This window comes from Mus musculus, chromosome 7 (genome assembly GCF_000001635.26).
Source record: "Mus musculus strain C57BL/6J chromosome 7, GRCm38.p6 C57BL/6J".
NCBI lineage: Eukaryota > Metazoa > Chordata > Mammalia > Rodentia > Muridae > Mus > Mus musculus.
The window spans coordinates 118,154,479-118,172,092 of record NC_000073.6 but is presented as its reverse complement, the minus strand read 5'-3'; the positions used below and the strand labels follow the sequence as shown (position 1 = coordinate 118,172,092).

Genomic DNA, 17,614 nt, shown 5'->3' with positions numbered 1-17,614 from the left:
TATGTTTTTAAAAACAGAAAATAAGTAATTACTTCATCTTGAAATAAATTATTTACCACTATGGGTAAATTATTGGTTTTATATGTATATGTGTTTTCTCTCTCTCTTTTTTTTCCCTGTAGGCCAGTCAACACATGCAATGGAAATGTTGAGTTCTTGTGCTATATCTTTTTGCAAGTCTGCGAAAGCTGAGTATGCAGTGGCTAAGTCAATTCTGACCCTGGCTAAATGGGTCCAGGCAGAATGGAAAGAGATTTCGGGACAGCTGAGGCAGGTGTACAGAGCTCAGCAGCAACAGAACCTTTCTGGCCTTTCTACTTTGTCTAGGAACATACTCGCTCTAATAGAGCTACCATCTGCTAATACAGTTGGAGAGGAGCACCCTCGGATTGAGAGTGAGTCTACAGGTATGGTTTCATTCTTTTGTTAGCTTTAAAAAATACCAACTTCATAAATGTAAAATCAGTGTTATGTTAGCTATAATTTGCCACAAAAAGTTCAACTACAAAATGTTGCCTTGCAGTAACTTATTGTGTGTCTAATCTTTGAGATGCAAGTTGTTGTCCTGACTAGATGGTATTTTTACCTTGTTTCATGAAGGAGTTAGTGTCAGGAACAGCAGACATGTAGCAATAGCTTGTATTACGTTACATATGGTTGTTGGAACATAGAAAGACTCAAGTGTCTTATTGTGTCTGACAGTGGCCAAGAAATAGATGGTTGATTCATCTAAACAGTTGATTTTTTTTTTTTTTTTTTTTTTTTTTTAGGAGGGGAAGGGTGTTAGAGATTGAATCCAGGTTCTTGGGCATGCTAGCTATAGGTTTATTTTATTGTCACACATAAAAGGAAAGGGGAATTTTCCAATTGTTTCCCAATAAACAATGTGCCTGTGAAACTGCAGTAAGTCTTTAATCCTTGTTGCTTTGACAGCAGGAGGGCTGGTCCCTGCAGAACTGTGCTCTAGGGAAAGGATCCATGCTTCTATATATAAGTAGAATTTTTTTCCCTCAGAAAAGTACCGCACCTCTTGTGGGGGTCCAACAGAAAAGCAGTTTTGTTTGTAGGGTGTCTCCTGCAGGAATGAGCAACTGGTCATAGCTGTGTGGAATTAGATGAACTAGTCTGCACACATACCATTTTCAACACATAAGGGAGGCTACTACCAAGCTCCATCCCCAGTTTCTGGTTTGTTTTGTTTTTCCCCCTTTTTTGAGATAGAGTCTCCCTTGCCTTAGACCCTCTGGATCCCTTTTTTTTTGCGTGGAATGGGTCTCTAGTCTCAGGTGGGCAAAGCGTCCGATGGAATGACAGAGAGATGCACACAGGAGAGGTTGTGTAGAATCTGAATGTAATTTTCAAATCGAGCATCAAACTTTTTATACAGTAGAAAATAAGGAAGTTGGGTGACACACCAGCAAGGCACAAAGAGGTTACTGGATTCTTACATAAAATAGAGGAATGCAAACACAGAAGGTCTAACAGGAACCACCTGGGATAGAATTCATTGTTAACTGCGATCAACAAGAGCTCCACCTAAGATTCACTTAATCTTAGAAGCCAGGGTCAAGGGCTTCGTGCCCTTGCCATAGTTCCTATTTTAGTCTATTGTATAGTCCACCTTTCCCCTAGGCCATTGTAAATACTTGTGTATGGGTGTAACTCAGCTATCTATAGTTCTAAGTATCTATTCTGGTTCCTCTTTAGGTCTCAAACTTCCTTCTTCCTAGTGGATGGTAATTCCTGTGTAGGGCAGTGACCTAGCTTTCATTCAAAGTGAAAGTGTAATACCAGAGGCAATTCTGAATGTCACTGAATAGCAACATTCTTACTGAATTCCAAGCCCTTGGTCTGCTAAAGGACTTTCTAGGACTGTTGGAACACTGGTAAAGGCTTAGCTATGTCAGAACTCAATCTTAAAAGGCACTTATAATAAGATAATACTAAAAGAGAGCACGTGGATCCATACACCAGACTAACTCGGGAATGGAATATTAATGTATGGGTTAGAGAGAACGCCAGCCTCCAGGAGGTGAGTTTCCATGAAACTCTTTGCCTCGTGGGTGGCTTCCAGGCCTCTCAGCTTGTCAAGTTGACTCCACTGGAGTGCGTGGCACTCCCTATGTAGATCCACTGGCCTAGAACTTATGTAGGCCAGACTGGCCTCAAACTCACAGAGATCCTCCTGCCTCTCTTGCCCAACTACTATGATTACAGGAATATGCCACCACACCCATCAGCTTTATATTTCTTTTGAGACAGTATCTTCCTTCCTACAAAGCCTAGCTGGTCTCACACTCAAAACTTTCCTTCTTGAGTTTTCTAAGTGCTGACTTATAGGGAGGCCGCACTGTCTCCCTCCCCTGACCCCTCATCCCCCCCACCTTCACGTTTGTATATTTTACTAGTTACAGACTCTGTGCCTCATGCATGCTATGTTGACGTACTATTGATTTATTAATCAGTTTGGAAGATAACTAATCTTTTAACTGACAAAGGAGAATTCACCTCCATTTTATGCTGAAGCTTGGGGTTTAAATTTTGTTTTTGTTGTCCACTAGTTTTTATAATTCTAGTGTGTATCTTAACCAGGTCTTTATGTTTATAAGGGATAGGCCTTAAAATCAGTGTATGTCATGGCGTATGAACTCACTAAACCAGGCAGTTTTCTTTATTTAATATGAAACTAAAGATCTGTCAAGCCTGTGGGTCTCTGTGGTTTGCTTTTCACCTGTTCATTGTTTTTCCAAATGTTTAAAATGATTCTATTCATTAGGGAATAACCGCTCAAAAGCAGGATTTAAGACATTCTATATCATGTCTGACACCTGAGCTGTTGCTAAAGATTAGTGTCATTAAAGGTACAGATGTTTCTACAGATGCTTATGTAAGCTGATGGGAGAGGCTGATGTCTATTAGTATAGTCATGTTGCAGAAAAGTATCCAAATTTTGTTTATAACAAATTATGAACTGTGATAATGGGCTTTTTGCTTGTTTATAAATAATAAAATCTTCACAGGTCAGTCAGAGCACCATTAGATGTTTCTGCATGTGACACTGAACTCTTGTTCTTTTCCCTGTCATGGCAGTGCATATTGGAGTTGGAGAACCTGACTTCATTTTGGGACAGTTGTATCACCTGTCTTCAGTGCAGGCACCTGAAGTAGCCAAATCTTGGGCAGCATTGGCTAGTTGGGCTTATAGGTGGGGCAGAAAGGTGGTTGACAATGCCAGGTATGTATGTTTCAATGTGTAGTTGATATAACCCTCTGCAAAATGGAGGTATAAAATGTTATTGGGAGAGTTTGGTAGCTGAAATATTTGATGACTTGTTTATTTTTATAGTCAGGGAGAAGGTGTTCGTCTGTTGCCTAGAGAAAAATCTGAAGTTCAAAATCTGCTTCCAGATACTATAACTGAAGAAGAGAAAGAGAGAATATATGGTATTCTTGGACAAGCTGTATGTCGGCCAGCAGGAATTCAGGCAAGGAAAACAGAACACAGTGCATCCTGGGGGAGTAGTGCCAAGATTCCTGTTACAACTCAGTTTTTTGGGAATTGGCTACTTTATTAAATAGTGAATGAGGTTTAGGCTGATTGTGTTGCAAATACAATTGGCTTTGTTGATAAGCATATTATAGAGAGACGCTTACTACTGGGTTTAGTATTTAGTGTGTCATATGTGAGAAAAATGTTCCCACATGATAGTCAGATCATGTATCTTCCTTTTCAAGGTAAGTGTTATTCTATGCCCACATTTTCTTTAGGATGAAGATATAACACTTCAGATAACAGAGAGTGAAGATAATGAGGACGATGACATGGTCGATGTTATCTGGCGGCAGTTAATATCAAGCTGCCCTTGGCTTTCTGAACTTGATGAAAATGCAACTGAAGGTGTTATTAAAGTGTGGCGGAAAGTTGTGGACAGAATCTTCAGCCTGTACAAATTGTCTTGCAGTGCATATTTTACTTTCCTTAAGCTAAATGCTGGTCAGGTAGGTGGCACCGTCTTCTAAGGGAATTCATTTGGAATTTCTTTTCTATAGACAAAGAGTGGTAGCAGAAATGGTTTCCTTATCCCCTTAATTGTTCACTTAGGTTCTGTTAGATGAGGATGATCCCAGGCTCCATTTAAGTCACAGAGCAGAGCAGAGCACTGATGATGTGATAGTGATGGCTACCCTGCGACTGCTCAGGTTGCTAGTGAAGCATGCTGGTGAGCTCCGGCAGTATCTGGAACATGGCTTGGAGACAACCCCGACTGCTCCATGGAGAGGTAATGGCCTAAATAAAATGCCCTGCCTTAGTATATATGTTTCTGAGTGGGATAGAAATAGTTTGTTTCTCTGTGTTATGTATTTGAAAATGTTAGAGAATATCCATGCTACTTCATAGAACAACCAGAACAGTTTGGTGTCTCATGAAAAGCTCTCCTCTTTCCTACTTTGTAGAGATCTGAAAGTCTAGAAGGCAGAAGCTTTTCATTATCAAAAATTAGTTTTGGAGAGGGTGGTGAAAATAAGTGTTGAGGACTTAGTATAACCATTTGTCACAGTTATTTTATTTATTTTTTTTTTTTGCCTTCTTTGAGGCATATGCTGAACATTCAGTGCTTTAATTCCTCTAGACTTTGATTATAGTTCTACACTAAACAGACTTGCAAAGCAAGTATCATTTCATATGGGCCTTTGTCATTACACAGAGAACTTGGCCTTTAGGATCTTTGCTGATACTGACATAATCAGGTTTTTTCCTTTTGCATTCCTAAATTTCATACATTTTATTAACTTTGTTTTCTCCTGAAGGCATTATTCCACAGCTTTTCTCACGCTTAAACCACCCTGAAGTGTATGTGCGCCAGAGTATTTGTAACCTCCTTTGCCGCGTGGCCCAAGATTCCCCACACCTCATATTATATCCTGCAATAGTAGGAACCATATCACTTAGCAGTGAATCCCAGGCTTCAGGTATGCAACATTAAAATGTATTTATTTATTTGGAACAGAGTCTCACTATATCACCCTCAGTAGCCTGGTACGCACTATTTAGATAGCTGGTTTTGCACTTACAGAGTGCTGAGGTTAAAGATAAGTGCTCCTTTGCCTAGCTAAAATATTGCTACTTTAAATTATTTTACCAGTAATTTTTAAGTGTCATTTTGTGTGATGTATTTTTGTTAATAATGGCTGGGACTTGGTGAAGAAGCTACTATGTGTCTAAGTGTTTTGCATGTTATTCCTCCTTACCATACCGCAGGAGCTTAGCATAGAGCTGTTTAAGATAAACATTAGAGAATGGTCTACACACTCTAGGGAGGCTTCCTGTTTGCTTGCCATCTTCCCCAGCTTTTCTCCAATAGTTTACATTATTTATGAACATACATGAAAAGCATCTTGTAAAAGTACAGAACACCACAGCCTGAAGCTTCGTGCACAACACTGTGAACTAGAGTACCCTTGCATTCCATACCCAATGTGTGCATGTACTCCTGTTCCATCCCACTGTAGGAAATAAGTATTCCTCTGCAATCCCAACTTTACTTGGAAATATTCAAGGAGAAGAACTGCTGGTTTCCGAATGTGAAGGAGGAAGTCCTCCTGCTTCTCAGGATAGCAATAAAGATGAACCTAAAAGTGGTTTAAATGAAGACCAGGCCATGATGCAGGATTGCTACAGCAAAATTGTAGATAAACTTTCCTCTGCCAACCCAACGATGGTTTTACAGGTATAAGAAAACTTATTTGTTTGTTACAAAGTAGTGTTCATTGCAAGCCCCTCTCCCCCAAATCAAAACTAATATCTCTTAGGAGAATCATATCATAGAACCAAAGCTTTACAAATAATTGGAATTGGTTTCACTAGTCTATATTGATAGTGCTGCTGATAAATTTTTGAGAAATGAGCATTACCTCTGTATTCATTGGATGCTGCCTTGTGAGCCATGTGGATGTGTTGTGTCTGCAGGTCCAGATGCTTGTGGCAGAGCTTCGTAGGGTCACTGTACTCTGGGATGAGCTCTGGCTGGGAGTTTTGTTACAGCAGCACATGTATGTCCTGAGACGAATTCAGCAACTGGAGGACGAGGTGAAGAGAGTCCAGAACAACAACACCTTGCGCAAGTATGTCTTCACTCCTTTGCTGGAAAGATGGGGCTGCTGCTTTTGTCTTTTAGATTTATCTGTTTTATGTGTGTGAGTGTTTGCCTGCCGATATGTATGTGTATACCTTATGCCCATGGAAGTCAGGAGAGAGCATTGGATCTCCTGGAACTGGAGTTAAGAATGGTTGTGAGCTGCCATGTGGGTGCTGGGAACGGAATCTATGTAAGAGCAGCTGGTGCTCTTAACTACTGACCCATCTTTCCAGTGCTCTCCCTACTTTTTTCTTGTTAATGTGTTAATCAGCACGTCATAATTCGTAGTCTTAACCATATTTAACTGTAGAGTTTAGTGCTGGCCGTATTATGCCTTCATTACCACTAACCTCTCCTAGAATAATTTCTAACCTCAGATAGGTGTATAGTTGAGTGCTCACAGTACTGTGCCTTCATTACCACTACCCTCTGCTAGAATAATTTCCAATTTCAAATAGGCTCTGTACTTAGTAATAAACTCTGCCCCTCATTACCTCTAGTTCTTATTTCTTGCTCTTGCTTTATGAACTATCTTGCTTTAGGTGTCTCATATCAGTGGAATCATTCTTTTGTAACTTTTTCATTTAGCCCTAGGTTTACAAGGTTTACCTTGCTATAGCATGCATCTGGTTTTTTGTTTTTCATGATTATAGAACAGTACTGAATTGTATAGATTCTCCAGATTAGGAAATTTTTATCATTTATATATGTGTGAATGCTGTTCATATGCAGATCAGAGGAAAACTTGTGCAGTAGGGTTTTTCCTTTTTCCATGTAGGTCTTGGATAAGTCTAATAACTTTTGGTTATCAGCAAGTACCCTTACCATGTGAGCCATTGTGTCAGCCCTCATAAACCATATTTTACTCTTTGATTCATCTGTTGGAGACTTGGGTTTGCTTTTAGCTGTGTGACCACTGCTGCTCTGAACATTAGTGTATAGTAACTGTCTGAGTCCTTGGATTATTCAGTATGTTACTTGGTAAATTTACTGACTAATGTGATTATCTTGTTAAGCCAAGGAATCTTTTCCACAAAATTTTTGCCATTTTATGTTCCTATTTTCAATGCATGAGGATTCTGGTTTTCTCCTATTGTTGCCAACATTCATTCTTTCTCTTTCTCTTTCTCTTTCTCTTTCTCTTTCTCTTTCTCTTTCTCTTTCTCTCTCTCCCTTTCTTTCTCTTTCTTTCTTTCTTTCTTTCTTTCTTTCTTTCTTTCTTTCTTTCTTTCTTTCTTTCTTTCTCTCTCTCTCTCTCTTTCTTCCTTCCTTCCTTCCTTCCTTCCTTCCTTCCTTCCTTCCTTCCTTCCTTTCTTTCTTTCTTTCTTTCTTTCTTTCTTTCTTTCTTTCTTTCTTTCTTTCTTTCTTTCTTTCTTTCGGTTTTCGAGACAGGGTTCCTCTGTATAGCTCTGGTTGTTCTGGAACTCACTCTGTAGACCAGGCTGGCCTCAAACTCAGAAATCAGCCTGCCTCTGCCTCCCGAGTGCTGGGATTAAAGGCGTGTGCCACCATGCCTGGCCAATTTTGCTAACATTTAATTGTATATTTGTATATATGTTGCATGGTGTGTATACATTCACACCATGGCCTTTCCAAAGAGGTCAGGGGACAGCCTTGAGTGTTGGGCCTCATCTTCCACCTACTTAATGCAGAAGTTCCCTCACTCCCACCCATTTTCTGCTGTGTACACGAGGCTAGTTGGTCCATGAGCTTCTGGGGATTGTCCTTTCTCTACCATGTGTCTCTCTGTCATGTGTCTCACTACTTTTTCTGGCTTTCACATGACTTCTGAGGATTCTAACTCAAATCCTCATGCTTATGTAGTAGACTCTTAGCTACAGAGCCATTTCTCAGTTGGTAGTTTCTGGGAGTTCTGTTCACAGTCCTCATGTATGCTAAGTTATCTCATTGTAATTTTGATTTGTGTTTTCCTAATGAGTAGTAACGTGTAGCTTCTTTTTGTATCTTAAGTATTGAGTGTGTATGTTTGAAGAATGTTGAATTAAGTTGTTTTGCTGTTGAGATGTAGGATTTAAAAAAAGTCGGGGTAAGACCTTGGAGATGCATGATTTGCAAGCATTATTAGCCACTGTTTTCAGTTGTCCGTTTGGTCTGTGTGGCACAATATTCAAGGAATTACAGATAAATCTATTGTAAAGATCCCCTTCCCTTATGCTTTTGATAGTTTTAGTTTTTCTGCATCTAGATATCTGGTCCATTTTGCATTGTTTTTGCTTATGATTAAGATTAGGGCTCAGGCCGGGCAGTGGTGGCCCACACCTTTAATCCCAGCACTTGGGAGGCAGAGGCAGGTTTGAGGACAGCCTGGTCTACAGAGTGAGTTCCAGGGTAGCCAGGGCTACACAGAGAAACCCTGTCTTGAAAAACAACAAACAAAACAAAAAAAAAAGATTAGGGCTCAGATCATTTTCACTAACAAAATTGAAAGGCAAAGCAGTCTCTCTTATTTATTGATTTTGGTTTTTTTTCCTTAAACAGCATTAGGTAGTAAGTTATTTGTCAGTATTTTACTTCTCTTTTGATACTAAATAAATTTTTGAATGAAAATGTCTTTGGTCAGAGAAGAGAAAATTGCCATCATGCGAGAGAAGCACACAGCACTGATGAAGCCCATCGTGTTTGCTTTGGAGCATGTGCGGAGCATCACCGCTGCCCCTGCAGAGACACCTCATGAAAAGTGGTTTCAGGATAACTATGGTGATGCCATTGACAATGCCCTTGAAAAACTAAAGACGCCATCAAATCCTGCCAAGCCTGGAAGCAGCTGGATTCCATTCAAAGAGGTGCATAGTAGTTGTAAAAGTGCTGTGAGCGTGGAAAGTCCCCCATGAGACACAAAGTTAAAACAGCTTGCTGACTTCGGAACACAAGATGAAAGTTTTATAAGCCCGTTGAAGTTATCTTGTTTTTATTTATTGGTCAAGAAAAGGGAGAAAAGTGTTTTACTTATTTTGAGGGTCTGGGAACCGGGAGGCAGGGAGGATGGCAAACACAATGCCTGTATTTTACTAAGCATGTCCTGTAAAGGCATTAACTTTAGCTGCTGTTTTGTATTCTTTTTTTATAATAATAATAATAATAATAATAATAATAATAATAATAATTATTATTATTATTATTATTATTATTATATGTAAGTACACTGTAGGTGTCTTCAGACACACCAGAAGAGGGAGTCATATCTTGTTACGGATGGTTGTAAGCCACCATGTGGTTGCTGGGATTTGAACTCAGGACCTTCAGAAGAGCAGTCGGTGCTCTTAACCACTGAGCGATCTCACCAGTCCCCTGTTTTGTATTCCTTTAGGAGATAAGGATGCTGATGTTTTTGCCTATAGTTTTTAAGGGGACAAATAGGCATTTCTTTTTTTCAGATTCAGCATCACAAATTTGGAATGCTCCAAAAATCTAAAACTTTTGGAGTAATACTCAGATTTTTTAATTAGTGGTTTACAGTAAGACTAATGCTGATATTTTAAAATCTGACGATCTATGAAGTCTGAAGCACCCCGAGTAATAAGATGGATTAATATTGACCTATTTTGTCATCAATCTAGCAATGTATTTTGCTGATTGAAATGATTTGTGGATTCAGATATTTGAGAATCTTTGTCTTGTTTTCCTTAATTCTGTTTTCTCTGTGGTCTTTTTCATAGCAATGGCACCATCACTCAGAGTATCTTTGTATCATACTTTTTCTTGTTTTTCTCCTTTCTCTGACACTTAGGATTTTAGCTGGTTTCTTTGTTGGGCTTTACTATCGTGGAAACAAGAAAATACAAATCTAAACAGACGTAGGAACAAAAGTTCATACACCTTCAGTAAATGAAAACTGCTAACTCATTGGGCATGGTGGTTATACTTAACCTTTAATCCCAGCACTTGGGAAGAGGAGGCACACAGAAGAGTTCAAAGCTAGCCTGGTCTACAAAGTGAGTTGTAGACTATCTAGGGATGACACAGAGAACCCTGTCTGGGAGGTAGAGAGGGAGAGAGGGAGAGACTGGGAGGTAGAGAGGGAGGGGGGGAGGGGAGAGAAAAGAGAGAAAGGAAAGGAAAGGAAGGAAGGAAAGAAAGGAAAGAAAAAAAAATCCTGAAATACTAGATAAGAAAAATCCTGAAAACTCATAAAAAATATGGTGTTTGTTTTTACAAGGTTCTCTGTGTAGCCCTAGCCGTCCTGGAACTCCCTCTGTAGATGAGGCTTATAGAGAACCACCTACCTCTTCCTCCCAAGTGCTGGGATTAAAGGTATATGCCACCATATCCACCTTACTATGGTGTTTCTTATGCCCAATCAGCTTATTAGGTAGGTCCAGGTTTTGAGATTCAAGACCAGATTCTTACTTGTTTTTATTAGTTAAAAACCTGGAGGAGATGTATATGAAATAAATCATTGAGAAAAGTTTTTAAGATTGTAGTTTAGGCTATAGAGATGACTCATTGGTTAAGAGCACTGGTTGCTTTCCCAAAGGACCTGGGCTTAATTCCTATCACCCACATGACAGCTCACAGCTGTCTATAATTCCAGTTCTGGGTGGGGGTGGGGGTGGCTGACACCCTCACAGCGACATATAGGCAGGCAAAACACCAATGCACATAAAATGGAAATAAATATTTATTTATTTTTAAAAATTATAGTTTGTTGTTGTATGTTGATAGCATTGGCTGTCAAAACTAAGGGGCCTTGTATGTTAGGTTAGCACTCTACCATTCCTAAATCTCCAGATTTTCCATCCCTGCTCCATGTTTGACTAAACATAGTCTCTTTATGTGAACATGGTAGTTTATTTGTTACTTTCTCTTGATTAATGGGAGATTTTCTAGTTTGTTTAATTTTTTTTAAACAACTTACTGAAAATTGCTTTGAAAGTTTATATATTAGTTTGTTAATCCAGATATACATTAACAGGGGTAGAGCTTTGCTTTATTCTTTGTTCCCCGGGGATTGATCTGTGTTTGATACATTCATTGCTCCCTGTGGTTATTAGCAGTGGTTCTCATGTTTGTTAGTTTGTTTTTTCCATATTTCAGGTGGTCATCTTTAAACTGTTACTTTTGTTAAAATATTGTCTGGTACAGTGTTATCTGTGCTGTTTAGTTTGTACAGCCTCTTATAAATTCATAATAGAGCTGTATTTTTGCTTATAACTTTGTATCAGTAACTTAGCAGGTGGTTTCCCAAGGCTGTCTCTGCTGTTCTACTATGGCAAAACTGATAGATTACTGAGGCATAGTCCGCGGCTTCATAGAGACCCTCTGTGGGAATTTCTCCCATGGCTCCTCTTGATTCTTGTTTTATTTGGCAAACAAAGGATGGCGTCTTAACAAAGTAATCATGTACAACATATTAGCACAGCACTCCTTACTTCAAGAGTGGTCCTCATCCCTAGCATCAAATCAGACCTAGAGACTAAAACAGCAGGAATATATGGGGGTGTTTGGGTTTATCTTTATGCCAGGTACAGTGAGAAGAAAATATGCTACACCAGAATGCAGACTTCTTTTTTTACCTTGTGAACATAGATAATGCTGAGTTTGCAACAGAGAGCGCAGAAACGAGCAAGCTACATCTTGCGACTTGATGAGATCAGTCCTTGGTTGGCTGCCATGACTAACACTGAAATTGCACTTCCTGGAGAAGTCTCAGCCAGAGATACTGTGACAATTCACAGTGTGGGTGGAACTATCACCATCTTACCAACTAAAACCAAGCCCAAGAAACTCCTCTTTCTTGGATCAGATGGGAAGAGCTATCCTTATCTTTTCAAAGGTAGAGCTAAAACTAAGTTGTATTTTTTAAGACAAGTGTGTGACTGACTGTTAATGATATGTGCGTGTGTGTCCATGTGAGTGTGCATGCACATTAGGATAAGACTGCTATTGATGAATTCTGTATTTCTTGTGACCTATGTGATTTTGAATGATTGGTTGGCTGTATGTCACAGTGTTTCTCCCTCTGCACCTTGCAAGTACAACTCAGTGTTAATAACTAGTTCTAATACCATTAAATTCAACTTGCTATTGTTCTTAAGTCTGCTTTACTGTGTTCATTGCTAACTGAAAATGTAAGAAGTAGTATAGTCCCTGGTAATTTTGATTTTGTATTCATAGGACTAGAAGATTTGCATCTGGATGAGAGAATCATGCAGTTTTTATCTATTGTGAATACTATGTTTGCTACAATTAACCGGCAGGAAACACCCCGCTTCCATGCACGCCACTATTCTGTAACACCACTGGGAACGAGATCAGGGCTGATCCAGTGGGTGGATGGAGCCACACCATTGTTTGGTCTTTACAAACGATGGCAACAACGGGAAGCTGCCTTACAAGCACAAAAGGTTTGGTAAAACTCAAGTGCACCTGTGTTCTTACTGGACTATGCATGAACAAGTGTGTATCAGGGCATTGTTAGTGACTATGTGAAGTTAAACACATGTACATGTGTCTGGGTTAGAGTAGGCAGAGTTGATGCCCTTACTAAGTGGTGGTGAGGAAACTACTCACGACTTTATTGAAAAGTAGTTTTTTGTTTTTTGTTTTTTTGTTTTTTTGTTTTGTTGTTGTTGTTGTTGTTGTTTTTTTTTTTTTTTTTCGAGACAGGGTTTCTCTGTGTAGCCCTGGCTGTCCTGGAACTCACTCTGTAGACCAGGCTGGCCTTGAACTCAGAAATCCTCCTGCCTCTGCCTGAAAAGTAGTTTTAAAACATATGTAGTTCCTAATAGCTCAGCAATTTGATATTTCCTATCTTAAATGCTCTTAAGAGCTTTTGAGTTAAACTTGTAAATAATAAAATGCTTTGAAATCCAGATTTAATATTCATTATTTAAATAAGAACATTGACTTGTTTGATCAGTACAGTATCCTTTTTTTGTACCTGTGAAATTTATATGTGAAGCCGCAGAACTGCGGAGGAGGCCCAGATCCAGTACATTGCAGGCAGTTACCTCAAGCTGCTGGAGCTTAAAAAGAATCATGCTTTTCTTCTCTTTTTATGTATTTTTGTGGTGGAATCTAATTCCATGGCTCCCCAAATGCTAAGCCTTCCTGTACCTTCAGCCTGGGAAGCTAAGTTTCAAAAGCAAGCACAGGTCTATAGTCAAGTTATCAAAGAATAAGTTAGAGAGCTGGAGGAGCTGTCCCAACATTGTGGAATATGTTTCTTAATAGATTATTTATTTCATATTGAGTAAATCATCAGGGAAGAATCAAAATATGCACTGGTAGATTATGCCTTTAAAAGTGAATTGTGTTATAAAAAATATAGATTGGATTTTATGTTGGACCTCAAGAAAACTTAGAGTCCAATCTTTAAACAAACTCAATCACAAGAAAGAGAAGATAAATAGTCCAGAAGAATTGATTTTTGATTTTCTTTTGTTTTTAAATATAAAATGTAGACAGTTAGGTGGAAAACACTATGAAAAATAAGTTTTTAAAAGTACTTTGTAATCCAACAATAATGGGCTCTTTTGTGTCTCTAAAACCCTACACAGTATTTTAAGGAATTATTATACAGACCAAATCTCATCTGAGCTCAATATAATGCTAGCCTGTGCCTAAAATGGTTATTTTTCCTTCTTCATGTGACCTATGAAAATAAATGAATAATAACTCAAAAAAAGTACTTTGTAGTTTTTGTCTTTCCTTAAGTAAAACTAATCTTTTCTTTTAAAAAATTCTTTTAAGGCCCAAGATTCCTACCAAACTCCTCAGAATCCCAGCATTGTACCTCGTCCTAGTGAACTTTACTATAGTAAAATTGGTCCTGCTTTGAAAACAGTTGGCCTTAGCCTGGATGTGTCAAGGAGGGATTGGCCCCTCCACGTGATGAAGGCAGTGTTGGAGGAGTTAATGGAGGCCACACCCCCAAATCTCCTGGCCAAGGAACTCTGGTCATCTTGCACCACTCCTGATGAGTGGTGGAGAGTCACACAGGTATGCAGCATGTGGGGGGTTAGGTGTCACCAATGCTACCCTGGCTTTGATCAGATTCTCTTTGTTAGTTTTTGTAGTCTTTCTCTTTCCAGACTTTGTAGTTGATTCCTGTACTTGAGTGGTACTTGAGAGTTATAAAAATGTGGCAGTGATTGTAAGGGAAGGGTTGTGGGGATGATGGATGGAATTAAAAAGTAAATATGAAAAGAGCTGAAGGTCTTTATTTTAAAACCTAGTCTTCTCGGCTGGTCAAAACCCCCAACACTCAGGAATCAGAGGCAGGCAGATATCTATTAAAGGGCAGCCTGGTCTACATGGCTAACCTGTCTACGGCAAAACAAAACAAAACACAACAAAACTACCCACATTATTTCTGGGGCTTGTGAGGGAGGGGGCTTAGATTCTAAGAGTATGTAACTGCTCTTTCAGAGGACCCAAATTTGGTTCCATCACCCATATCTGGGGGTTCACATTTGTTGTTACTCTGGCTCTGGGGGATTCAGTGCCTTTTGTAATGACTTTCTGGACTGCACCAATGTGCACATGTCCACACATAGACACATAATTAAAAATTGAACCCCTCTCCCAAGCTTTCATCATATTCCTTAGATCTCAGTGTTAAATGCTCCTTATATGACTATCCTGGTAGCCATGTGCAGCAGTCTTAAGGAGTGCTTTGTGATTATTGGTTTATTTTAGAACAAGGGAAGTGGGATTATAGAGTTGTACTGACCTCAGATCATCCGGTGCCTTTTGGAGGAAGATTGGCCCATAATGTTTACCTGCTTCCTTCTCTTTAGTCCTATGCGAGATCCACCGCTGTCATGTCCATGGTTGGCTACATAATTGGTCTTGGAGACAGACATCTGGATAATGTCCTCATAGATATGACAACTGGAGAAGTAGTTCACATAGATTACAATGTTTGCTTTGAAAAAGGTAAGATGAAATGGGCTTCTTCATTTATTTGAAGGTCAGGTTATTTGGTGTTAAGGGCAAAAGTAAAATGATTTGTCTTTTTAAGGTAAAAGCCTTAGAGTTCCCGAGAAAGTGCCTTTTCGAATGACACAAAACATTGAAACAGCACTGGGTGTAACTGGAGTAGAAGGTGTTTTTAGGCTTTCCTGTGAGCAGGTATGCCTTTCCTCTTTTGTCCTGTAGTGTAACTGTATAATGAGCAAAATCCATGGGAGGAAGTCATAAAACATTTTCATATGGAAACTTGTGTTGAGTTTACTGAAAACACTTCTAAAAATAGGTTCTCCACATCATGCGGCGAGGCCGAGAGACTCTGCTGACACTCTTGGAGGCTTTTGTGTATGACCCCCTGGTGGACTGGACAGCTGGTGGTGAGGCTGGGTTTGCAGGTGCTGTCTATGGTGGAGGTGGCCAGCAGGCTGAGAGCAAGCAGAGTAAGCGAGAGATGGAACGTGAGATTACCCGCAGCCTCTTTTCTTCCAGAGTTGCTGAGATTAAGGTGAAGCCCAAAGATGTTATGTCACTCACTGTCCGCTTTTTAACATAGCAGATGTACCTAAGGGTTGATTTATGTTAGGGTTTTCTGGGTGTGAGGACTCCTTGTCATCTCTATTAGACTGTCCTCCCACACAGACACATTCACATTCCTTAGAGCTATTCCAATGAACATATCAAGTGTCTAATGCAATAATTGAATAACCTTTTCCCCTGTTCAGTAGTCAGAGATCTCAGGCTTATTTTCTGTGGCCCGTGAATCTGTTCACTTAATGGCGGTGTAAATGTGAATGTATTGATTATCAAAGGTAGAGCAAGAAACCACTATCTTAGTTGGGATTTTAGTTAAAGCAGCACACCCAGATGTTCCTGTACTCACTGTTCCTGATCACAACCTCCCCCAGGTGAACTGGTTTAAGAACCGGGATGAGATGCTGGTTGTGCTTCCCAAGCTGGACAGCAGCTTAGATGAATACCTAAGCCTGCAGGAGCAGCTCACAGATGTTGAAAAACTGCAGGGCAAACTGCTGGAAGAAATAGAATTTCTAGAAGGAGCTGAAGGAGTGGACCATCCATCTCATACTCTGCAACACAGGTTGAAAATAATAATTGATTTGTGCTTCTGGACATGTGCTGTTACAAGAGAAATTTTGTATTCGTGTAAACACTGTCAGCTTGAAATAGAATTTTTAGCAACTTTTTAAAAATTTATTTCCCCCCCCCCCCCCAAAGACAGTGTTTCTCTGTATAGCCCTGGCTGTCCTGGAACTCACTCTGTAGAACAGGCTGGCCTTAAACTCAGAAATTTGCCTGCTTCTGCCTCCCAAGTGCTGGGGTTAAAGGCATGCACCACCACTGCTCAGTGAATTTTCATCAACTTAGTATAAATTCTGTTAATGGCCATGAATTCAAAGTGCAGATACTCAGCTGTTTACTTATATTTTTTTACTTTATTGTAGTTAATTCTGTGACAAATTATTGGATGGGACTGTATATATAGTGAGTAATTAGAACACTTAGATTTAGAAAACCTAAGGCTTGGTTTTCTCTCTGCTGTGTGTGATGAGTCCTTTATTCATTTGGGCAGTGGCAGTTATCTGCTTTCTTGACTTTAAAAATAAAGCATGCGGGAGGCAGAGGCAGGTGGATTTCTGAGTTCAAGGCCAGCCTGGTCTACAAAGTGAGTTCCAGGACAGCCAGGGCTACACAGAGAAACCCTGTCTTGAAACACCCCCCCCCCCCCCCCCGAAAAAAAAATATACAGGAACCAGAGAGATGTCTTAGTAGTTACCAGCACTGTCTGATCTTGCTCAGGACCTGGGTTCAGTTCCCAACACCCACATGGTATTTTCCCACCTATAAATCCAATCTCAGGTGCTCTAGTCCTCTCCCTTCCCTGGGCTCCTGCACATAAACTCCATGTAGTCATACATAGACATAATAAAAGTAATAAGTAAATAAACCTTTTAAAAGCATAACACACAGAAGGTAACAAGTTATCGAATATGTGTGTCTACCGTTGCTAGAGGCTTTTAGTCTATAAAAATTCAGCAATTTTCCTTCAAGAAATCTCAGACTCAGTTAGCGCTTATTTAAAATGTGAGCATAGTTAAGGAAATTGCAAGTTGGAACAAACCAGAACAAGGAGTCATTTGAACAGTGTCCTTGAGATTTAAAAGGAGCTAACTAATCTAAATATTTACAGTGTCATACCTTAACTAGATAGAAGAAAAAGCTGCAAATGGCCTTTGACTTTGGTTTCCTGGTTAGGTATTCTGAGCATACTCAACTACAGACCCAGCAAAGAGCTGTTCAGGAAGCAATCCAAGTGAAGCTGAATGAGTTTGAACAGTGGATAACACATTATCAGGCTGCATTCAATAACTTAGAAGCAACTCAGCTTGCAAGTTTGCTTCAAGAGATAAGCACACAAATGGACCTTGGTATGTGAGCACGTGGATTCTGTCATTGTATGTTTGAGAGGATGGGGGTCTAATTTTTGAGCCTTAAAATTGAGTCTGCTATCAATGATTACTGACTTG

General features: G+C 39.6%; 1 protein-coding gene across 4 annotated transcripts in view; it reads left to right on the top strand.

The window, feature by feature from the left end:
- Nucleotides 1-17,614, top strand: part of Smg1 (SMG1 homolog, phosphatidylinositol 3-kinase-related kinase (C. elegans)) — a 113,130-nt gene that overhangs the window by 72,345 nt on the left and 23,171 nt on the right. For all 4 annotated transcript variants that reach the window (XM_006507677.3, XM_006507678.3, XM_030242506.1 and 1 more), the window contains 17 exons: nucleotides 123-407; nucleotides 3,091-3,235; nucleotides 3,347-3,485; nucleotides 3,769-3,999; nucleotides 4,103-4,280; nucleotides 4,810-4,971; nucleotides 5,512-5,729; nucleotides 5,969-6,123; nucleotides 8,719-8,941; nucleotides 11,685-11,931; nucleotides 12,273-12,502; nucleotides 13,851-14,099; nucleotides 14,900-15,038; nucleotides 15,124-15,233; nucleotides 15,358-15,576; nucleotides 15,977-16,167; nucleotides 17,343-17,515. In XM_006507677.3, coding sequence (XP_006507740.1) covers nucleotides 123-407; nucleotides 3,091-3,235; nucleotides 3,347-3,485; nucleotides 3,769-3,999; nucleotides 4,103-4,280; nucleotides 4,810-4,971; nucleotides 5,512-5,729; nucleotides 5,969-6,123; nucleotides 8,719-8,941; nucleotides 11,685-11,931; nucleotides 12,273-12,502; nucleotides 13,851-14,099; nucleotides 14,900-15,038; nucleotides 15,124-15,233; nucleotides 15,358-15,576; nucleotides 15,977-16,167; nucleotides 17,343-17,515 — 3,294 coding nt within the window. The remainder of the gene's footprint in view (nucleotides 1-122; nucleotides 408-3,090; nucleotides 3,236-3,346; nucleotides 3,486-3,768; nucleotides 4,000-4,102; nucleotides 4,281-4,809; nucleotides 4,972-5,511; nucleotides 5,730-5,968; nucleotides 6,124-8,718; nucleotides 8,942-11,684; nucleotides 11,932-12,272; nucleotides 12,503-13,850; nucleotides 14,100-14,899; nucleotides 15,039-15,123; nucleotides 15,234-15,357; nucleotides 15,577-15,976; nucleotides 16,168-17,342; nucleotides 17,516-17,614) is intronic.